This window comes from Podarcis filfolensis, assembly GCF_964270895.1.
Source record: "Podarcis filfolensis genome assembly, chromosome: 16".
NCBI classification, from domain to species: Eukaryota; Metazoa; Chordata; class Lepidosauria; order Squamata; family Lacertidae; genus Podarcis; species Podarcis filfolensis.
The window spans coordinates 24,073,549-24,097,452 of NC_139620.1; the positions used below are offsets into that span (position 1 = coordinate 24,073,549).

Sequence of the window (23,904 nt, forward strand, 5' to 3'; positions counted from 1 at the left end):
GTATATTGTTTCCCGAAGTACCAACTGGGTAGGTTTGCCTTTAAACGCAAACTGACTCAAATTTGACCCCTGTGCCTACCTACTACCAAATTAAGCATTAAGCCATCAGTCTTGCTTCTTCCGGACCCTGTGTGAGAGGCAGATAGATGAGATATTCCAGGATGAGAGGGTGGGGGGGAGAAATGGATGCCCTCAGGTGAGAAAATGAGAGGGCAAAGCCTTCTCTGTATAGGACAAAGGTTAAGGTACACCTGAGAGAGGACTTCGTATTTTTTAAATATCCTTTTTTCTTTTCATTCATTCATTCTTTTTATTATTTTTGGTTTAGATTAGTTTCTTTTTATTGAATTATGAAAAGTATTAATAAAACTTCTTTTTTAAAAAGGTCTTGCCTCTTCCCCTATGCCTTGGGGTGAGGCGGGGTCACCGCCTTTTAATTTAGTTTTAAAGCATGGTGAGTGTACATCATTACGGGCTTCCTTAAATTCCTATCCACAAACGGTCTGACTCAGCAGAAGGCAGCTTCCAATGTTCCTGCTACCTCCAGTTATCAGCCTCTCAATATCAATTCCTGGAGCGAAATACACTCATGCTCTGCTTTGGGGCTTCCCAAAGGCATCACTCCATGCACAGGGAATGGACAGGCCTTTAGCCTGACATCAAGCAGGGCTCAGCTGACGACTGGGAGTGGCCACCGAGACCATATAACACCGGTCCTGAAAGACTAACATTGGCTCCCAGTACGTTTCCGAGCGCAATTCAAAGTGTTGGGGCTGATTTTAAAGCCCTAAACCAGGGTCAGCAAACTTTTTCAGCAGGGGGCCTGTTGTGTATTGAGTCAAAGGATTTTATATCTGTATTACTATTGTCTGTATTTGCATTAGGGTAAAGTAACTGCCTTTTGGTTCCAGAGGGTACAGCTACTATTGGTTCATTTAAGCTGCTGTATTTGGATCCTCTGTCTTATTGGTTTCCTCCAAAAGGCAGAACTGTGATTGCCTGATATTGTTCCCTCCAAAATGTATCCTTTCTAGCTAGTTCCCTGTCCCTATAAATGTAGCTCTCCCCTCCTCAGTTCTCAGTCTTGTTTGCTGTAATAAAGAAGCGTTACTACAGAACTGTCTCCAGCATATTATGTCAAGAGAGCTGAAATCACAAACCCCACGTCACAACAACTGGCGACGAAGGTGGGATCCGGAATGCTGAGGAGCGGTTAAACGCAGCCCTGCCTCAGAGTCCGGATTGTAGCTAAGAACAAGACTCACTGGCCGGCTGAGAAGACGACCCTGCCCACAGGACAATGGAGAGTCCAAGGGTATTGGAGCCCTTCCAGCCATCAGAGCCCCACACGTGGGAAGACTACGTCGAACGCTTCGAGTTCTTCGCAGTGGCTCAAGGGATCACCGATGCCAGCAAAAGAAGGGCCACATTCCTGAGCTACTGTGGGCCTGAGACCTTCAAGCTGGCCAAGGCATTGCTTGCTCCAGCGAAGCTAAGTGAGACACCTCTCAAAGATATTCTTGCCTGCCTGACAAGCCATTTGGCGCCTACTGAGACCAAGATGGCCCGGCGATTGGAGTTTCATAAGAGGCAGCAGCGTGCTGGGGAGTCTGTATCTGCATTCCTAGCTGAACTGCGGAAGCTCGCTCAGCACTGCGACTTCCAATGTCTGGAAGAGACTCTCCTGGATCGGTTTATCGGTGGTCTGAGCAGCAAGAAAGCCAGAAGACGCATCGTGGCTAAAGAAGAGGTTACCCTTGCTTCAGCCTTGAAGGAGGCCGCTGCCACGGAGAATTATGAAAGAGAGGAGCTTGATGCCAGTCGCAAGGCCCCTAAGATAGAAGTTGCGCATGCCATGGACGAGCTAGAGGCTACTCCGAGCCAAAGCCCAGTCCGTGGGGTTGAGTCAGTGCGTCAGGCCTGCACAGTGCACAAAGATCACCGAGGCAGGTGCCCTGGTTGTGGCGGAAACCATGAGCGGAAGAGTTGTCGTTTCCGGGATGCTATGTGCCGGACGTGCGGGAAGACAGGTCACATCGCCAGGGTCTGTAGATCGGCGGCGCTGGGAGCGACAGGAGCAACTAGACTGGAGCATCGCAGACCGTCCACGGCAAACCATGTTCTAAAGGACTGCCACTACGTAACGGAGATCAACGTGAGGGTCGTGCAGTTTCCAGCGCAAGGCAAGGCACACGTCAAGGTGAAGATTGAGGGTCAGCTGTGCGACATGGAGGTGGACTCCGGATCTGGATTCACTATCGTGTCGGACCAGACCGCGAGGACATTCTTCCCCAGGGGTAAGTTGCCCCCTCTGGAGCCCTTCCCGGCAACCTTGCAGTCATACTCAGCGGGCCGCATCCATGTCATGGGAATGTGTGCCGTGAGAGTACAGTTCCGGGACAAACAGGCGGTACTCAAACTGGTGATTGCGAAGGGCAGTCGCCCCAGTCTCCTGGGCACTGACTGGTTCCCCGCCCTGGGACTGAGTATATCAGGGCTTAATTCAATCCAAACCTGCCCTGAGATGAGCGAGGCATTATGCAAAGAATTTGCCGGTCTCTTTAATGGAAAACTGGGTTGTTATAAAGGGCCCCCAGTTGACTTCGAATTGGACCCTGGGGTGGCCCCAATCCGACTCAAACCAAGGCGAGTGCCATTTGCACTGCAACCCAAGATCGAAGCAGAGCTGGATAAATTTGTCAAGCAGGGAGTTCTCTCACCCGTGGACTCTGCTAAGTGGGAGACTCCAATTGTCACGCCCCTTAAAGCAAATGGGGAAGTCAGGATCTGTGCAGATTACAAATGTACTATCAATAAGGCACTCAGGGGAAACTCATACCCCATTCCAGTCGTATCACATCTGTTGGCTAAACTGGCTGGGGGCAAGGTGTTCGCCAAAATTGACCTGGCACAAGCTTACCAACAGCTGCCAGTAACCCCACAATCAGCGGAAGCACAGACTATTGTCACACATAAAGGGGCGTTCAGAGTTAACAGATTACAATTTGGAGTTTGTGTGGCCCCAGGGATTTTTCAAGGGCTCATGGAATGCCTGTTAAGAGGTCTGCCGGGGGTCTTGCCATTTTTTGATGACGTTTTGATTGCTGGAAAAGACCCACAGGAACTGGTTGCGCGTGTCCGTGCAGTGTTGCTCAAGTTCAAGGAGGTGGGGTTGCAACTGAAAAAGGAAAAATGCAGTTTTGGGGTGCCAACCGTGGATTTCTTGGGGTTTAAAATTGATGCATCAGGCATCCACCCCACAGATGCTAAGATTAAGGCCATCATCGAGGCACCACGACCACAGAACAAGACGCAGTTGCAGTCATTCCTGGGACTTATTAACTTTTATCATTCGTTCTTACCCCACAAAGCTTCGGTAGCTGAACCATTACATCGACTGTTGCAGAAAAAGAATGTGTGGTGATGGGGGCAGGGGCAGCAGAAGGCTTTTGACTCCTTGCGAGGAATGCTGAGTAGCAGGAGCGTCCTTGCTCATTACGATGAGTCGAAGCCGCTGGTCCTGGCATGTGATGCCTCTCAATATGGCCTGGGGGCGGTGCTGAGTCATAGGGAACCGGATGGGTCGGAAAAGCCCATCTCTTTCTATTCCCGTACGTTGTCGCCCACGGAGCGCAACTATGCTCAAATTGACAAAGAGGCGCTTGCAATTGTGGCAGGAATCAAAAAGTTCCATGATTATGTGTATGGTCGCCATTTCTCCATTGAAACGGACCACAAACCACTGTTAGGGTTGTTCAACCCGAACAAACAAACGCCACAAATTCTCTCCCCCAGAATGTTGCGTTGGTCTATATTCCTGAACGGGTTCCAGTACACCTTGACCCATGTGCCGGGGAAACGGTTGTGCCACGCTGATGCGCTGAGTCGATTGCCTCTTCCTGGCGGGAGCAATGTGGATCCTGCTCCAGCGGAGCACATAATGATGCTGGAAACACTTCCGGGGCTCCTGTAACGGCTACTGATATAGCTGAGAAAACGAGGAAAGATGCTGTTCTCTCCCGTGTGCTCACTTGGGTGGGGAGGGGGTGGCCAGGTGGTCCGCATGAAGACAAATTCAGGCCTTATGCGACAAGGCAGCACGAGTTGTCCATGCATAAGGGTTGTCTCCTGTGGGGAGATAGGGTGATCATCCCAGCACCACTGAGAAACAGGGTTCTTGAGACGCTTCACATGGGACACCCGGGAATGGTCAGGATGAAGTCGCTAGCCCGATGTTATGTGTGGTGGCCTGGAATGGACCAGAACATAGAACAATGGGTACGAACATGCAAGGCATGCCAAGAGGTGCGGCCAGAAGTGGCCAGAGCACCAGTTCACTGGTGGGAGCAGTCCAGATCTCCCTGGAGCCGGCTGCACTTAGATTTTGCTGGGCCATTCCAGGGGAAGGTCTTTTTGGTTATTGTCGATGCATATTCCAAATGGTTAGAAGTGGCGATGGTCCCTAGCATGGCATCAGCTGCCGTAATCAAGGTGTTGAGGCAGCTGTTTGCAACCCACGGGTTACCTGAGACCATTGTATCAGATAATGGGGCAGCTTTTGTATCCCAAGAATTCAGGGCATTCTTGGCTGATAACTTCATAAGAGGGGTCACATCCGCGCCCTTTCACCCATCCTCCAATGGGCAGGCTGAGCGCATGGTAAGAACAGCCAAAGAATCCATTGCGCGCTTAATGGAGGGTAACTGGTCAGCTCGCATCGCGCGAATGTTATTTTTGCAGCATGCGACGCCGTGTACTGCGACGGGCAAGTCGCCAGCTGAGCTGCTCTTGGGTAGAAGACTGGTAACGGTGCTGGATTATGTCCACCCCGATAAAATGCCAAACCGTAATTCAAGAGCAACCCCCCAGGCTGAGGCTGACACAACAAGGTATCTCGCCTCTGAAGATCTGGTCTGGGTGAGGAACTATTCACGAGGTCCGCGGTGGGTGGCTGGTGTGGTCACCCGGACTAGTGGACCAGTGTCCTACTATGTGACCTTGGAAAATGGGCAAGTTTGGAAGAGACATATAGATCAGCTGAGGCGCCGGGCGCTCAGCAGGGAGGGGTCAGATAATTCATCCCTGGCTAACGACGCAGAGCTGCAAGACCAGAGTGAAAATGGCCCAGAGGTGCAGTCACCAGGGGCTTCAGCAAATGAACCAGGGTCTGCTAGTCCTCAGGAGGACGAGGTACAGGTAGGGAACCCTGCGATGTCTGGGACTCCATCTGTTCCTGACGAAACCCCTATAGCATCCCCCCTACCACAGGTAACAGCCAATCCAGAACCGGCAACACCTGTTGTCAGGAGATCAAGTAGAAGTTGTAGGCCCCCACAGTACCTGAGAGATTACGTCTGCGGTGCTCACTAGGGGGGGAGGGGTGTTGTGTATTGAGTCAAAGGATTTTATATCTGTATTACTATTGTCTGTATTTGCATTAGGGTAAAGTAACTGCCTTTTGGTTCCAGAGGGTACAGCTACTATTGGTTCATTTAAGCTGCTGTATTTGGATCCTCTGTCTTATTGGTTTCCTCCAAAAGGCAGAACTGTGATTGCCTGATATTGTTCCCTCCAAAATGTATCCTTTCTAGCTAGTTCCCTGTCCCTATAAATGTAGCTCTCCCCTCCTCAGTTCTCAGTCTTGTTTGCTGTAATAAAGAAGCGTTACTACAGAACTGTCTCCAGCATATTATGTCAAGAGAGCTGAAATCACAAACCCCACGTCACAACAGGGCCGGTCCACTGTCCCTCAGACCTTGTGAGGGGCCAGACTATATTTTGGAGGGGGGGAAATGAACAAATTCCTATTCCCCACAAATAACCCAGAGATACATTTTAAATAAAAGGACACATTCTACTAATGTAAAAACACTCTGATTCCTGGACTGTCCGTGGGCTGGATAGAGAAGGCAGTTGGGCCGGATCCGGCCCCCGGGCCTTAGTTTGCCTACCCATGTCCTAAACAGCCCAGTATAACTGAAGGAGCGTCTCCACCCCCATCGTTCAGCCCGGACGCTGAGGTCCAGCTCCAAGGGCCTTCTGGCGGTTCCCTCCCTGCGAGAAGTAAGGTTGCAGGGAACCAGGCAGAGGGCCTTCTCGGTAGTGGCACCTACCCCGTGGAGCACCCTTCCATCCGATGTCAAGGAAATAAACAACTATCTGACTTTTTTGACTTTTTGGACCAAAGAATGGGATGTAAATGGAAATAACAATACAGTGGTATCTCTGGTAGCGAACAGGATCCGTTCCGGAGGCCCATTTGCAACCTGAAAAACCCACAACCTGAAATGCTGTATCTGCGCAGGTGCATGGCATGATTTAGCACTTCTGCGCATGCGTGAGCGGCGAAACCCAGAAGTAACCCTTTCCAGTAATTCCAGGTCGCCACGGGACACAACCTGAAAAATCGTAACATGAAGCAAACGTAACATGAGGTATGACTGTACAGTGGTACCTCGGGTTACATATGCTTCAGGTTACATACGCTTCAGGTTACAGACTCCGCTAACCCAGAAATAGTACCTCGGGTTAAGAACTTTGCTTCAGGATGAGAACAGAAATCATGCTCTGGCAGCGTGGCGGCTGCAGGAGGCCCCATTAGCTAAAGTGGTACCTCAGGTTAAGAACAGTTTTAGGTTCAGAACGGACCTCCGGAACGAATTAAGTACTTAACCTGAGGTACCACTGTACTACTACTGCTGCTGCTGCTACTACTACTACTAATTGTTACACAGTGCAATGAGGACACCTCCATCTTTCCTTCCTTGACTCTGGAGGCAAACGGGTTGTGTCTGGACAGGCAAACTTTGACAGTTTGATTTTATTTCCTGATGACAGATCTGCCGCTGCTGTTTTATGGAGTGATGTCATCTTATGTTGTCCCAAGCTGAGGAGGAGAGCAGATCCCATGTACCTGCAGCCTCAACTAGCTGGCTCTCATGAGCCAAAGTATGCAAGGTTTCAACTTGCACCAAAAACCTCATAAATTTCCTGCTGCTGCTTCCTCCTCCTCTCTGCCTCCTTAACAGAAATAGCAAGCTCTTGACGACCTTCTCATCCTGTGACAACACTTCTTTATTATTTTTAAAACTTCTTCCTAATTTTAGTTGACATCTACCCTCGGTCCAAGAACAGCACGCACTCCTCTTCGGTGCAAGGATTTGCAAGAGGGTGTCATTGACCCCCTGAAGAAATATGAACAGGGCTGGAGAGCCTGAAGGATACCAGAGCCGTGAGCCATCGGCCTACTCCTCCATGTGCAGAGGAAAAGATCACATTTGCTTGCCAAAAGAGTGCAGGGATTTCTTTTTTTGGTAGAATTTGCAAGCCAAGAGGGGAGAAGGTGGTGGAGTTGTCGATCGCAGCCCCATTGCCTGGAGGGGGAGGCAGGCCGCTCTCAGAGATAAGGGCTGCAATTATGAAAGAGAAAGATGGATGGATGGAAATGAGTCGCGTGTGGAAAATGTGGGTCTTTGACATCTCACTGTATCCTTCATAGGAGCACAAGAAACTGCCTTAGGATGATTCAAAACCTGGGTCCATTCCAGCTCAGAATTTACCCTCCAACATTTTCCCGATGAAAATAGGGATGTTCTATTTAACAATAACAACAACAACAACAACTCATCTGACTGGGATGCCCCAGCTACTCTGGGTGGCCTCCAACACATATAAAAACATAAAAGGTAAAGGGTAAAGGGACCCCTGACTATTAGGTCCAGTCGTGACCGACTCTGGGGTTGTGGCGCTCATCTCGCTTTATCGGCTGAGGGAGCCGGCGTACAGCTTCCGGGTCATGTGGCCAGCATGACTAAGCCACTTCTGGCGAACCAGAGCAACGCACGGAAAAGCCATTTCCCTTCCCGCCTGAGTGGTACCTATTTATCTACTTGCACTTTGACGTGCTTTTGAACTGCTAGGTTGGCAGGAGCAGGGACTGAGCAACGGGAGCTCACCCCGTCCCGGGGATTCAAACCGCCGGCCTTCTGATCAGCAAGTCCTAGGCTCTGTGGTTTAACCCACAGCGCCACGCGCATCCCATATATAAAAACATAATGATATATTAAACATTAAAAAAACTTCCCTATACAGTCATACCTTGGAAGTCGAAGGCAATCCATTCCAGAGGTCCATTCGACTTCCGAAACGTTCGGAAACCAAGGCACGGCTTCAGATTGGCTGGAGGAAGCTCCTGCAGCCAATTAGAAGCCCTGGAAGCCCCGTCGAATATTCGGCTTCCAAAAATAGTTCGCAAACCAGAACAGTCACTTTCGGGTTTGCAATGTTCAGGAGCCAAAACGTCCGGGAACTAAGCTGTTTGACTTCCAAGCTACAACTGTACAGGGCTGCCTGTCTTCTAAAGGTTGCACAGTTACGTATCTCCGTGGCTCGGGGGGGTCACATAACTCCATACCCTCCAACATTTCTCTGATGAAAATAGGGACGTCCTAAGGAAAAGCGGGATCCAATCAGAAACTGAGCAGCTTCTGTAAATCTGGGACTGTCCCTGGAAAATAGGGATACTTGGAGGGTCTGGGATTGTCTACCCTGGGGTTAGCTAACAAGGTGCCCTCCAGACTGTCAGGGTTGGAGTCCGATGCAAGTCATCACAAAGAGCCAGTTGCCAGTGAAGTTAACTCTTTATTCAAGGAAATAGTATACAACTTGGCAACACTTCCCAGTAGGTCTTGCCCCTGTGGAGCAGTTGCCAGGACTGAAAGCCCCTATCTTCAACCCTTTCTAAGATTTCTCCTCTCCCAGATGATTCTCAAGCCATCTTAAGCTGTGTCTGCACACCTCCTGATCTGCCCTCCTCATTATTCTGTGCGTTCTTGGAGACTGGGGAGGAGGGCAGCTTTTGCAACAGGAGGGGGAGACTCTCTGGAGTCTTCAGAAGCTTCTTGACCCCCCATCTTTGCTTCAGCCTTGGAGTCTTAACTGCTCCCTGCCACCGATTCTCCCTGCTCACTAAACCCTGTTGCCCCTTCAGCATCAGCCCCTTCTCCCAATCGTCTCCCTCTGACCTCTCCTTAGTGTCACACTTCCAATCCCCTGGCTCTGAGCCTTCCTCCTCTGGGGTTTCTCTTGGAGGTTCCTTGGCTGGTGCCTCCCACCACTCCTCTTCGTCCATTCAGTCACTGCCCTGACACAGATATTGTTAGACTTCAACTCCCATCATCCCTAGCAGCCAGCATGGCCACTGGTAAGGGATGATGGGAGTTGTAGTCCAGCAACATCTGCAGGGCATCAGGTTGACTACTGGTCTTGAATGGGCCAGTGGTGCTTCCCAAGGCACATCTGTGGCTCTCCTAATGTTGCTGAACTACAACTCCCATCATCCCTTGCAGCCAGCACAGCCAATGATCAGGAATGATTGGTGTGGAGTTGAACAAAAGTTCTACATCCCTGGTCCAGCCTCTTTCATGGTTCACCTGGGTGCCTCTGCTGACTCGGAGAATTCCACATTATCCCTCTGCAAGACTTCTCTCCTGGGTGCTTGTCAGGCAGCGACTGGGGTGGGCGGGGAGCAGGGAGGAAATACCACACAAATTTCCAGCACCCACACCAGTCCTGAAATAGTTAAGGGGCCAAGTTGTGCAGCGAGGAACCTGCCAGATCAAGATTACACCCAAATTTGGGGGTTTTTCTGGTGCTGATCGAAGCCCAAGAGAGCGCAAGAGATTTCCATGATGTGTTTGGTTTTGTTTTTCATTCCATTGGAAACAACTTTCCTCTTTAAAACAAACAAGCCTCCCTTCCATCTTCCCTGCTGCCAAACACCATTGTAGAGCAGAGTTTTTTTGCAAGGGGAACAGGGAATCAGAAGGAAGTATGGAAATCATCTGGGTCGAGGGTCGGAGGAGGTGCCTGCACTGTTTCCCAGCTTGAGGGAGCAAAGAGAACAGACCCTCTTGCCACTGGGCACAGGACTGGTTGCTTGCAGTGTTGACCTGGCAGAGTGCAAAGTGGGGAGCTGGAGGCAGTTTCCCCCCTATTATTAATCAATAAATCAATTGGAGGCAACTTTTCCCTATTCAATCTATCAATCAATTAAATTTGTATATTGCCCTTCAGCCAAAGATCACAGGATGATCACAACATAAAAATACAAAAAGGAGAACAGAAATCGCACTATAAAAACAAAAACAACCCCCCCTAAACACACACACAAAAAACACACCTCTACACGGCCATAGAAAGTTATTCAGTCAAAGGACTGATTAAAGAGAAATGTTTTCGCTTGGCGTCTAAACATTTGCAATGAAGGCGCCAGGTGAGCCTGCCTGGGGGGAGCATCCCACAAATGGGGAGCCACCACAGAAAAGGCCTGTTCTCATGTTGCCACTCTCATTTGCTTTAGCCGGCCAGATGAAGCCGTTCCTGGGGTGCAGCTACTGTTGTATGGTGACGGCTTCTAGGAGCCGCAGGTGAGAGCTGAGTGCAGGATGGGGACCAAAAGTGGACAAACTGCCCCAGAAGGAGCATGACGTGTCCCGCACCAGAGGTACTACTCTTATCATTCTAAGTCTGTGGCCATCGCTGCATCACTCCAGTTTTTCACTCTCTCCTGTTACATATTTATTTGGTCCCTTCCCACCCACTGTGATCTGGAACACACAGACTGCAACGCTGGGGCTTGCTGGCTGCATGAACTTCTCTTTCAGGTGGGGCGTGGCATGGCTGGCTCTTCCTTCCCTCTGATTCGATGCCCTTGGCAGGCTGTGTGGAGTCCCGGCGGAGACCAAAGCTGGGCAGCAGATGGGAGTCACAGCCTGGCAACTCGTCATTCTCCCAGCCCAGACTGTGTTTACTTGTCCTAAAAGTGGAAACTTGGAGGCCTTATTTTGGGTATCAGACATGCCTTTGGCTGAAGGCTTTCAGGCCTGGGACTTACAATTGTGGGATTTTGGACACCTTCCCTGGCTGGTCCCAAAGATCCTGGGATGGGCTGGAGGCAGGGCCAGCCTAAGATGGTATGGTGCAGAAAACCCTAAAGGTAACACTCATCCTTTCTGCTGAATTATCTTCTGCGGCTGGTACCCATTGCGGCTGATGGGGCACAAGGCAGGGAGCCTGACAGTAGGTGGCGCCAGAGCTGAAGAAAGGCGGAGCCAGCTAATTAGTTTTGCTTCCATCCTCCTCCCTGCTATGTTCTGCAAGGTTTGCACTGAGACTAAGGAGGTATCCGGAGCCAGGTGTAGGTCAGCCATTTAAAAGACACAAGTACAGTGGAACCTTGGTTCTCGAATGGCTTAGCTGACGAACAAATTGGCTCCTGAATGCTGAAAACCTGGAAATGTTCCAGTTTTCGAAAGTTTTTCAGAACCTGAACATCCGATGTCACTTCCGCTTGAGTGCAGCAAGCTCCTGCAGCCAATCGGAAGCCGGGCCTTGGTTTTTGAATGGTTTTGGTTGTTGAGCGGACTTCTGGAACAGATTAAGTTTGAGAAACAAGGTTCTACTGTATCAGTGAAGTTAACTCTTTCTTTAAAGAAACAGCTCAGTCATGGAGGTCACAGCAACCCTTCCCAGTAGGTCTTGCCCCAAGGAAGCAGTGGCGAGGAGGTTGTGTGAAGGTCTCTGTTTTCCCACAGCTGCCTAAGTCCCCTCCTTTCCAGGTCCCCTCCAAGCAATTAGAGATGGTTTCTGTCTGCAGCCTATCTCTCCTCTGCTCCTTTCGTTTCTCTGTGTGTTCTGGGAGACTGGGGTGGGGTGGAGAAGAGTTGGTCGCAGCAGGAGGGGAAGACTCCCTGGGTTCTTCAGCAGCCTGCCTCATCTCTGTCTCCTGGTCCCCCCCTCCTCTCCAGCCTCTGATTCTAGACTGCTCTTCAGCTTCAGACACCTCCTTCTCTCTGACCACTCATCGTTTCCCCACCACCAGTCTCCTGGCTCTGAGCTTTCTTCCCCTGGGGGTTCCTCAACTGGAGCTTCCCAGGACTCTTCTGCATCCAGCTAGCGGCCATGATGGCTATGCTCTGCATCCATCATCAGAGGCTATCATGCTTCCGAATCCTACTTGTAAGAAGCCACAAGAGCAGGGCGGGAGAAGGCTCTTCTGCTCAGGTCCTGCTTGGGCTATGGGCAGAACCACAGCTATGGAGGGAGGGCAAGCTGGTTTTTTTGCCCCAGATGAAGCCTGCAGAGTAGGGACGCGGGTGGCGCTGTGGGTTAAACCACAGAGCCTAGGACTTGCTGATCAGAAGGTCGGCGGTTCGAATCCCTGTGACGGGGTGAGCTCCTGTTGCTCTGTCCCTGCTCCTGCCAACCTAGCAGTTCAAAATCACTTCAAAGTGCAAGTAGATAAATAGGTACCGCTCTGGCAGGAAGGTAAACGGCGTTTCTGTGCGCTGCTCTGGTTCGCCAGAAGTGGCTTAGTCATACTGGCCACATGACTCGGAAGCTGTATGCCGGCTCCCTCGGCCAATAAAGTGAGATGGGTGCCGCAACCTCAGAGTCGGCCACGACTGGATCTAATGGTCAGAGGTCCCTTTACCTTTAAGCCTGCGGAGGGGCACCATTGAGGCTTCTAGCCTGTGTGCATGTGTACACACACACATGTGTGTACCAAACTGGGCCTTTGACCTGGAAGAAATAAAGCCTAGTTTTGCCCCTGCCCCTGGGTAGCGACTGTGAGAGCAGGTGGGGGCCGGATCCAGCAGCAGGCTCATATGTTCTTCCCTTCATCTAGGCTTGCCATAAGTCAGGAAACTTCCTGACATGTCCTGGTTTTCAGGTGTAAAAATGGCATGGGGTGTGTGCGGTGGTTTTGCCGAATCGGCAAAATGTCAGGAAAAACGGCAAGGCGATGGAAAAAGCAGCGGAGGCAGCTCAGAAAGCGTAAAATCACTATTTCATCGGCCACCGATATCCTTGCTCACAGGGAGAAGCTTTTTGCACCTCTCCTCCATTCAGAATGAAAGGGAGGGTGTGCGTCTAATCTTGGCATCCAGGGCCCAGGTCCAAACCCCAAGGCTATCAAATAAGAAACACCTACCGCTTTTGCCATTGTCTGGATAAAACGAACAGCCGGCCAGTGAAGCGAGCGAGTGAGCAAGCAAGCAAACAAACAAACATACAAAATGTTCCAACTGCGAGATGAGAATTTAGGACGGATGAATCAGGAGGCAGAAGTAATTCAGGGAACAACAGTCTCTGGATGGGGGGCTCTTACGACACAATAGCCTAGGCTGGAGGTGCAAGATCTCTATCAGTGCAAGTCTTATCAGATCTGAAAAGCATCACCTCTGCAGTTTTCGCTGAAGGAGGGGCTAGCAATCCCCACCTTCTCACTTGCCCTGCAGCCAGGAACAAACTAGAGGAGCTTGCAGTGAAAGGTCAAGCAGGATGGCTCCTTCAGATTTCGGTGAGACTGAGGAGGTCCCTCCTCTCAGAGGCAAGCCAAAAAAACAGAAGCCTTAAGGTGAGGGTCAGTGACCTCAATTCAGCCAAAGGCTTCGACAACCTTAGCTGTTCCTTTGACTCCCAGCAGCTCAGAGAAACATAGAATGTTTCAACTTGGGGCAGGGCTGGTGCCCAGCAAAAATCCCCCCTACCCTCAAACACTAATTAACACAGGAAACAAGTCATTATCAAGTGTTGTTTTTTTAAAAGGTTTTTATTTATGCTCTTCAAATTTATACATTTCATTAATGTTACAATCATTTTAACATTTCAAAGTCTGACTTCCTTCCCCCTCTTTCTGCGGTTCCTTAAATTTATCTTCTGCATATCCAAATTCGTTTACTTTGCTCATTTATTCATCTACTTTAAATATATACTGTTATGAAACTGCAAGCTATTACAATAATACTGCCAGTGTTTTTATCTGTTTGCAATTTATCTGTATTCAACAAACCATTTCCATTCTTTTATAAAAGGTTTGTTATTTTGATTTCTTATTCTTCCGCTAAGTTTTGCCGTTTCTGCATATTCCATAACTTTTTGTATCCATTCTTCCTTTGCTGTGAGTTCTGCTTCTTTCCATTTTTGGGCGGGTAACATACATGTATGTAGTATGCAGTCGCATACATTAAATAGATTTCTATACAATTTTGGTAGTTCTGTCCCTATAATTCCCATTGTCATTAACAAGTGTTACAGTATTTATTTCCATTCTAGCTGGCCATGATAGGAACTTCTGTTTAACTTTAGGAAAATGGACTCTCGAGTTTGCTTTTTCCTTCTCCCTCCCTGTCCTTTTTTTGGGGTGTGTGTTGCGTTTTTAGGCTGAAAGTCCCAAAGGCCCATTATGGGGCTACAGGACAGGCCCTATGGCCCACACAGGGGTAGGGCCAGAAGGCTGGTACCGTTGCCCCCCACACCACCTCAGGGGATCTGCACCCGAGGCAGTTGTCAAAACTCCTCAGGACATAATTTCCTCTTTTTAAAAAATATTCTATTTTCATTTTTTAAACCAATTTTTTATACATACACATCATTTTCAAATTTTGCACTCCTGGAATTACTTGGATCCTTCGGAAACGCCCCCCCCCCCCCCGCATTTCCAAATTTTCCCGTATTTCTTTGCATCTAATTACATTTTTCTAATCCATTTTGTTTCTCCCCCTCCCTTAACTAATATTACATTATACATGTTACAATAACCCTGCTAACGTTTTGAGGGATACACAGTGCTTTTTAAGATATTCTATAAACTTTTCCCACTTTTGAATGAATTTCTTGTCCTTTTGGTGCCTGATCCTGACAGTCATCTTTGCTATTTCGGCATAGTCCATCATCTTGGTTATTCACTCTTCTTTAGTTGGGACTTTCTCTTCCTTCCACTTCTGGGCAAGTAGCGTTCTTGCGGCTGTTGTCACATACATAAATAGTCTTTTTAATTCTTTTGGTATTTCATCTCCTGTTAACCCTAGTAAAAAGGCTTCTGGTTTTTTGATAAAAGTTATCTTAAACATTTTTTAAAATTCATTGTATATCATTTTCCAGAAGTCTTTTACTATTTTACATGTCTGCCACATGTGGTAAAACGTACCTTCTTTATCTTTACACCTCCAACATAGGCTGGAGGTGTTTTTATACATTTTTGCTAGTTTTACTGGAGTCAAATTCCAACGGTACATCATTTCCATGTAGTTTTCTTTCAATGTACAACAAGCCGTAAATTTTAAATCCTCTTTCCACAACTTCTCCCATAAATTAAAAGATATTTTTGGTAACCCACATCTTTTGCCCAGTGTATCATTACAGCTTTAACTTCTTCATCTTTAGTGCCCCATTCTAACAGTAGCTTACACATTTTTGATCAGATTTTCTCATTACTCTCCAATAATTTTTTTTCGAACTTTGAAAATTCTTTCAGGGCATAATGTCCTCTTTATCAGGTCATTTTCCTTGGCACTTGGCTGCTTCCGGCCTTGGTAACTGGCCCCAGCCTTCCTCTCTGACCCCAGCGCTATCTCAACACAACCTAACCTTTGGGGAGGGGTGTGCGTGTGTGCGCATGCTGATGATTTATTGCCCCATATCTGATTGTTCCACAATGGCTGTTCCTCTCCATTTCTTGTTGGTTTAGAGATCCGGTTGTCACAAGCCAACGCACAACCGCTAAAAGGTGACAGAGGTCAACACAAGCATCACAGAAGAGCCTGATGAGCCAGGCCAAGGGCCCATCTAACAGAATTCGAGCAGGATTCGAGCACAAGAGCACTCTTCCTTCCTGTGGTTGCTAGCAAATGGTATTCAGGACATGGGTGGCACTGTGGTCTAAACCACTGAGCATCTTGGGCTTGCCGATCGGAAGGTCGGCGGTTCGAATCCACTCAACAGTGGTGAGCTCCCGTTGCTCTATCCCAGCTCCTGCCAACCTAGCAATTTGAAAGCATGCCAGTGCAAGTAGATAAATAGGTACCACTGCGGCGGGAAGGTAAACGACGTTTCCGTTCGCTCTGGTTTCTGTCCCAGTGTTCCATTGCGCCAGAAGCGGTTTAATCCTGCTGGCCACAGGACCCGGAAAGCTGTCTGTGGACAAACGCCGGCTCCCTCAGCCTGAAAGCGAGATGAGCGCTGCAGCTCCATAGTTGCCTTTGACTGGACCTAATCATCCAGGGTGTGTCATTTAGTCACCTCCCTCAAGGATGACACCCGGGGCGGGCTGTACCCCCCTTCCAATGCCTCCTGGGTGGAGACAGCAGAAGTTTGAAGGAAGAGAACAGGCAACCGTCTACATCTTGTGGACCAAGCCAGAGAGATGTAAGGAAAATGGCTCTGCTGGGTGATTGTAATGATGAAGACACTCGAACTCAAGACGAAAGGGAGAAATGAGCTAAGAGAAAGGCACGTTTGGCAAACTCTCAAGGTGATCAACTCCTGCCCGGAAACCTATGTCCGCACTGTGGAAGGATGTGCGGATCCAGAATTGGCCTCCACAGTCACTTACGGACTCACTGTTAAAACCCTGTTTATGGAAGACAATCTTACTTGGCTACGAGTGATCGCCGAAGAAGAGGAAGAAGAAAAGAAGATACACACACACACACATCCACAAACCACACATTGAAAGCACATGGCTTCCCCCAAAAGAATCATGGGAACTTTAACTTGTTATGGGTGCTAGGAACTGTAGCTGCGATTACTGCACTGCAGGGGGTCAGACTAGAGGACCTTTGGGGTCCCCTGCAACTATACAATTCTTTTATTCTATGTGGGGAAACTACAGTTCCTGGGATGTTTGGGCGAAAGGCATGTGCTTTAAACGTATTGTGCATACGTAGCTTTTGGCAGGGATGGCTCCCCGCTCTTGCCTCACGGGGAGGGAACAGACGTGCAAAACACAGTATTTATGACCGGTGTACTTAAGCTTGGCTACCAGGCAGCGCTGAAATGTGCCAGACACATAGCAAATAGCTGCTGGGACCCTTAAGCCCAAGGTAACCAAATTCCAGACAATTACATTTGCTTGTTTGTGGCAGAGCAGCCCTTAATCCTTGTTCATTGTCAGCAGCACAATGGCTAGGAGCAAGCAGGAACTCCCTAGCTGTCTGAGATGCCTGCTGCTGTTCCAGGGTCCCCTGTCATCAATTGTTAAGTTGTTGCTTTTTTAAAAAGAAAAAAGAAAAGAACTGGAGGCACCTTACAGCTCATATAGCCCAATCCCCCTGCCGATTTCTTCTTCTTGTTGTTGTTGTTTAGTCGTTTAGTCGTGTCCAATTCTTCGTGACCCCATGGACCAGAGCACGCCAGGCACTCCTGTCTTCCACTGCCTCCCGCAGTTTGGTCAGACTCATGTTTGTAGCTTCGAGAACGCTGTCTAACCATCTTGACCTCTGTCATCCCCTTCTTCTTGTGCCCTCAATCTTTCCCAACATCAGGGCCGATTTCTTACTATTTAACAAAATTTGAATACTGCTGGATTGTCACCAAAAAAAGCCCTCAAAGCTGCATACAAGAAATTAAAATGTTCGGTAAAAACAGTGAAAACTGAGCAGCTGAAAACATAGAAAAGGCATATTAAAACCCTATCTATCCCAGGTCTGTTCATTCAGAAAATCTCTTGCCAGTGGTGTGGGTCACAAATTGGCCTGAAAGTTCAAATAACACACAGCGTGAGTGGAAAAGAGTCCTGAGCACACTGCTTGGGGGGGGGCTCATTAAACTCAACATTTGGAAACCCCGTGTTTGATGTATCAGTTTCTCGATTTGTGGGGAGTTTTGTGGCAAAACAACTTCAAAACTTTGGCACAGGTTTGGAGGGGATCCCTAATTTGGGGGTTCGTAGTTTGTTTGTTTTTGAAATAATTTTTATTTTATTTTACAAGCATAAAGTTATAACAATACCAAATACATGTTCATGTTTAGAGATTTCTCTAAATCTCCAGACTTCCCACCATCCCTTCCCTGGGTCCCATGGTCAACATTTTCAACTGCATAATATTCCATCATCCATATTTCATATCTCTCCATCTTGTCCATAGTCTTTGTTACATTACAAGGGTTATTAGAATCCTACTAATGTGCTCTGGTCCATGGGGTCACAAAGAGTCGGCCACGTCTAAACGACTAAACAACAACAAATGTTTTCATTTGTTTTACAGTTGTAATAAACGAAAATCTGCCCTCATTCCCTTATGGGGGACACAAGAGCCCTTATAGAGTCCTTTGTAGGTTCTCCATTGGTCGGAGAAAATAACAGAGGCCAACCAGAGAAATAAATTATAAATCTTTCCCATTCTTTCTTGAAGTTTTTGTCTTCTTGGTTCCTGAGCCTTCTGGTCAGTTTTGCCATTTTGGCATATTCCAACTGGGGCTCGTAGTCTTGCTTTGGGAGTTTGCCCTGCTACCCCAGTGTGGCTTACATGACAAAAAACTGCACATGGGATTGGGAGACTTGAGTGCTGGTTGGGATGCCTCTGAAAACCCATGAAGAGGCTGCTGCATCGGGCGAATGGCCCATCTAGTCCAGCATCCTGTTCTCACAGTAACCAGCCAGATGCCTATAGGAAACCCCGCAAGCAGGACCTCAGCACAAGACCCCTCTCCCCTCCTGTCATTTCCAGTAACTGGTACAGTGGTACCTCGGGTTACAGATGCTTCAGGTTACAGACGCTTCAGGTTACAGACTCCGCTAACCCAGAAATAGTACCTCGGGTTAAGAACTTTGCTTCAGGATAAGAACAGAAATCATGTGGTGGCGGCACGGCGGCAGTGGGAGGCCCCATTAGCTAAAGTGGTTCCTCAGGTTAAGAACAGTTTCAGGTTAAGAACGGACCTCCAGAATGAATTAAGTTCTTAACCCGAGGTACCACTGTATTTAAAAGCACTTACTGCTCTGACAGTGGAGGCAGAGCATAGCCAGTAAGGCTAGTAACCATTGATAGACTTGTCCTCTATGAATTGGTCCAATTTTCTTCCCCTTCCCCTCACTTTTTTTGGGCAAACTTAGAAGAAAATCATCTCAGAACAAAGGCATGAAATATCAAAGCAGAGATAAAAGCCACCCCCCCCCGAGACATCAGCGATACGTTCCATACTTTGGATATAATGTGAATGATAAAAGCCTATAAAAACAAAAACATCCATTCACATGGATAATAGCCCTTACTGTATTTTCCAGTGCCTGGAAAGCTCAGTTGGTTAGAGCATGGTGCTGATAACGCCAAGGTTGCAGGTTCGATCCCTGTACGGGACAGCTACGTATTCCTGCATTGCAGGGGGTTAAACTACTAGATGATCCTCAGCGCTGTTTCCAGCTATGATTCTATGATATCCATAGCCATTTACAGTGGTACCTTGGGTTACATATGCTTCAGGTTACATACGCTTTAGGTTACAGACTCCGCTAACCCAGAAATAGTGCTTCGGGTTAAGAACATTGCTTCAGGATGAGAACAGAAATTGTGCTCTGGCGGCACGGCAGCAGCAGGAGGCCCCATTAGCTTCAGGTTAAGAACAGTTTCAGGTTAAGTACGGACCTCCGGAATGAATTAAGTACTTAACCTGAGGTACCACTGTATAGGCTTTCAAGCTGTCCAAATTGGTGCCCATCACTACCTCCTGTGGGAGTGAGGTCCACAGTTCAACTGTGTGCTGTGTGAAGAAGTCCTTTACCTCTGCCATACATTCTTGAGCACTGAGGTGTTCTTGTGGTGGAAACACTCTCTCAGGCTCACACTGCTCCAACCTGCACTACAGTGACAATAATGCTGTCCTACTTTGCAGGGCTGTTGTTGAGGGGGCTGCCTTAAAAGATATTTGAACGCTTTTTAAAAGCTGCTAGTCATGAAGGGGAATGCTTAATTGATTCGATGCTTGCTTATCGCTCTTCCAACAAAATTAACAACCGATAGCAAAGTGTTAGAAAATAACATATACAGTAGATTCTAGAACCTCTACTTACTGTAAATAACATTCCCATCAGTATAAAATTATGATCATTTGGAGGGGAAATATATGCAGAAAGCAAATAAACAATCAAGGCAATTCAGCAAAAAGATACAATAACTCTAAGCAGCTTGTCAGAAACGGCTGCTAAGTGCCTTTAATTTCAATGAGCTTTCTCTTAAAAAACGTCGTTCAAGCCAGTCTTGTCCTCAATCCCGGGGCGCCACCTTGAACTACAACCCCCAGCATGCCAAGCGGGGAAGGCGGGCTTACAGGCATAGGGAGGCGTGGCCACCCAATTGAATTGAACCAGTAGCGCAAGGTAGAGAGCTGTTCCGCGAGCGTTCGGAGCCAGATCCGCCCTGCGATTGGTCTCTTTGAGAAAATCGGGGCGGGGCCTTGAAGGAGGAGGCTGGGATTTGGCGGCGCGGCGCGGGTTGCTGGCTCAGAAGTGCTTCGAGAGCCGGAGGGAGCGGATCTGTATCGGGATTTGAAAAGTGCATAGGGGCAGGGCTTGGCTCCTGCATGGCTCTGCCGGTTCTGCCGAGGTGCGTGCCTTGTTCTTGATTGTGTATGAGGCGGGGGGGGGGGTAAATAGTTAATCCGGATTAATGTGAGCGGAGGGGGGAGGTGAATGGCTAATCCGGACTGGGAAGGGTGTGTTGCCAACCTAAAGTGGGTCTTTATTGAGAGGAAGAGAAGTCAACGGGTTAACTGGATTCGGGAACCGCAGTGGACTGGATCCGGATTGCAGAGGATGTGTGAGGCTAGTAGATCCGGATTGAAGAGGATGTGTGTCCCAAATCTGGACAGCGCGTCTGGTTTGTCGTCGGTAATCCTGAAAATGGGTGCGCAACTTGGACATCGGTTTCAGGAAAGGGTACACATTTAAGCGCTACTAAAGAGATGTGCGTGTGCAATGAAATTCCTTAATCTGGATTAAATGGGATTTCTCACCCCACACCTCCCTCCTATACTTGCTGTTAACTTCGTGTGTTGCTGCCCTTTCCTGACACCTGGTTTTGGGCCCCTGAAGTACCAGGTACTACAGTTGCTGGAGTGTGTGTGTGGACATCGGTTGGCACTTACCTGGGAGCTGCAGAAAGATTTAAAAGTTAGCATTCCCTTGCTTTTTCACTATTTTAATAGTCATTGTGCCATAACCATGTAGACCTTCAATTTCTAGATCTATTGAACCTCGAAAATATTGAGTGTCTTGTTCCACTCTGGATGAAAGACTTTGCATAACTGCACGTTAAACTGCCTGTGGGCTATGCCCCCACCTTTCCCATGGATACTTTTTAAAATAATGACTTAAATCAATATGCACTGTATATTATTTACTGTTTTTCGATGCCCCAAAAGCTCAGGCTAATATATGTCTGGGTCAGCCTGCTCGATCCTCTCAACAACCCTGTGAGGTAGGCTTGTGGAGAGGATGCAACATATCCAAGGGAGTCTGATGTCTGAATAGGCACCTGAAGCCTCTTTCTCCTGGTCCAAATCAGTTTCCATTCATTTCTTATCAGCCCTGTGTTACCTCGTGTGTCTGGATATATGTAATATATCTCTGTGTGTGTCAGTGATGACACCAGCCCGGTAAGTATGCTGCCTGGATGTTTGTCACTCCCAATTAAAATGAAGCAATTTCTTGTGAGTAGTCAGTTGTGCCGACTTCCGCGAGGCTTATTTTCCTGAATCAGCCCTTCTCCCCCCCCTCAAAAAAAATATGTTGGGTATCTGGGTGGGCAAGATGCTAGCTGGCCCGCTGCCTTTTTGGCAGGCTTTGGAATCGGTATGCGTCTGAGCTGGGTGGAAAGCTTTTCTCCCCGATGAGTTGAGAAACTCTGGCGCTCTGCTTGAGGCTCCTTGCCTGGCCAAACTCTTGGAAAACGGAGTTGAGAGACGGGGAGAGGTCTCTCTCTCTAGGTCTGGGGTTGTGTGTCTTGAGGGACTCATCAGAGTTTCCTGGAAGCCAGTTGGCCGGTGTGTGTGCATGAGAGAAAGAGAGATCTACGATGTTCTCGGCCAGGACTGGCGTTCAGACGGTCTCTTTTTCCAGTTTGGGGATTAGCAGCCAGTGAATCTGGCTGCCCTGACTCCATTTGCCTTTCAACACCCTGTTTAATGACTCTGGGGGAAAGACCTCCCAATTATTATCTCTTTCCCTCCTCTCCCCCCCCCCACACCTAACGCAGCTGTGGTTTGTTCTCTTCCAGAATTCCTCCTCTGAGCCGGCTGTTCGGATGCTGAGTGGGCCACGCTCCCAGAGTTTGCACACGGAAGCGGTGCCTTGAGACCACTGTGAGGGTCTTTTTTTGGTGGGGGGCAGAAGGTGGGAAGCTGGACGTTGACCGGGGGACATGTCGGAGGAGAGGCTGTTAAGCATGGACGAGGGGGCGCTCCGGAAATTGGTGAGTTTCTCCCGGGATGCCTGCCCTGTGGAAGGTGCCCACAGATTGCTGCAGAGGACAAAGTTTTGGCTATATATCGCTGGCTGCTTGTGGGTTCAGATCGCCAATTCCACACTAGGGATTGTTAGGAGTGAATGAAACCGCCGATATGACACAGTTGTACGAATCTATGGTGCAAATGCATTGGGAGCATTGTGTATGGTTCTGGCTGCCTCATCTCAGAATGGGTATTGAAAACTTGGAAAGGGGCAGCTGAAATTATCAGGGGAGTGGAGCGACGCCTCAGGGGGAAAGGTTGCAGTGTTTGGGACTTTTTAGTTTAAAGATAAGGCAAAATGCACTTAAGTCCAGCTTGCGGGTTTCCCACAGGCATCTGGTTGGCCACTGTGAGAACAGGATGCTGGAATAGATGGGATATTGGCTTCATCTAGCACTGTTCTTCTTGTGCTCTTAGAGTCCGGAGTGAAGCCAGGGAGCTTTAAAGAGTGCCTTCTCCACCCAGCACCCTTTCTTCTCAGAGCCTGGAAGGTTTGCAGATTTCAATGCAAGATTGAGAGAGGTTCTTTTTTTTTGTGCATTTGTCTTTTACCATGGAAGTCAAGGTGGTGTATTTTGGGGCCTCCAGGTAGTCTTCTGTCCATGCACAGGCTAGAGTGTCTGGAAGCACATGCTTTGCAGGCAGAAAGACGCAGGTCCAATCCTTGACATCTCCAGGTAGGACTTGGAACGTCTTGTGGCTGAAACCCTGGACAGGTGCTGCCAGTCAGTGCAGACAATCCTGAACTAGATGGACTCAGTGGTCTGATGCAGTACAGTGAAGGTCTCTGGCTCAGTGAGAGAGCATCTGCTTTGCATGCAAAAGGTTCCAGGTTCAGTCTCCAGGCAGGGCTGGGACTGTTCTGTCCCGGAAGCCCCAGAGAGCTGCTGCCAGTTAGTGTAGACAATACTGAGCTAGATGGATCTATGTTCTTAGACTTGTCTAATGTTGGCCATAACACGTTCTTCCACCGTGAAATGGGAGAAAAATAGTACTACTACTAAGAATAATTTTATTACTTATATGTTGTCCATCTGACTGGATTGCCCCCAATCTAAGTATTACTCAGAATAGAGATCCAGTAAAACGAATGGGCAATAGTTCAGCATGTCTTTTCTGAATACAATAAATCTTGGTTATTTTTATTACAAGATTATTACTTTAAAAAATCCTTAATGAAGGCTTGCAGGATGGTTTACCTTGCTTTCAGGCATAGAATCTTGAAAGTACACGGCACAAAAGGAAAATGGACTGGGAGGGCAGAGGAAATAGTAAGCAGAGTCTGGTACAAGTTCTCATGACCACCTGAAGTGAAAAAGCTCAAGGTGAGATGCCATCAAAAGGTGCTGGTTTCCCTGTTGCATCAATGGGGTGGCCCTGCATCCCTTCTCTTTCTTCCTTAGTTTATCCTGATGGAATGGCTATTGCTGCCAGGTGACAGCTGATGGAGGGAGGAACCCGGCTTCTCTGCAAAGCTAGTAGCGGCCCATATATATGAGCTCACGTGAAAATTTGAGGCCATCGTATACCGAGTCAGTCCATCAGTCCCATCTAACCCAGTATTGCCTACACTGATCAGAAGCAACTCAACGGCCGCCTGCCTCAACCTGCTGTCCT

At 48.3% G+C, this 23,904-nt stretch overlaps 2 protein-coding genes across 12 annotated transcripts in view; one reads left to right on the forward strand and one right to left on the reverse strand.

Moving 5' to 3' along the window:
* The window catches only part of SELENOM (selenoprotein M), a 175,095-nt gene that overhangs the window by 40,040 nt on the left and 111,151 nt on the right, over positions 1–23,904 (reverse strand). The gene's annotated exons all lie outside the window — the stretch shown is intronic.
* The window catches only part of SMTN (smoothelin), an 80,427-nt gene continuing 76,769 nt past the window's right edge, over positions 20,247–23,904 (forward strand). For 7 of the 11 annotated variants that reach the window (XM_083589911.1, XM_083589920.1, XM_083589916.1 and 4 more), the window contains exons 1-2: positions 20,266–20,384; positions 22,056–22,250. In XM_083589911.1, the coding sequence (XP_083446037.1) occupies positions 22,200–22,250 (51 nt within the window). In that variant the 5' untranslated portion in view covers positions 20,266–20,384; positions 22,056–22,199. Of the gene's footprint in view, positions 20,385–21,815; positions 22,251–23,904 lie in introns of those variants that run through there. The other 4 variants (XM_083589917.1, XM_083589915.1, XM_083589921.1 and 1 more) reach the window with 4 other exon arrangements.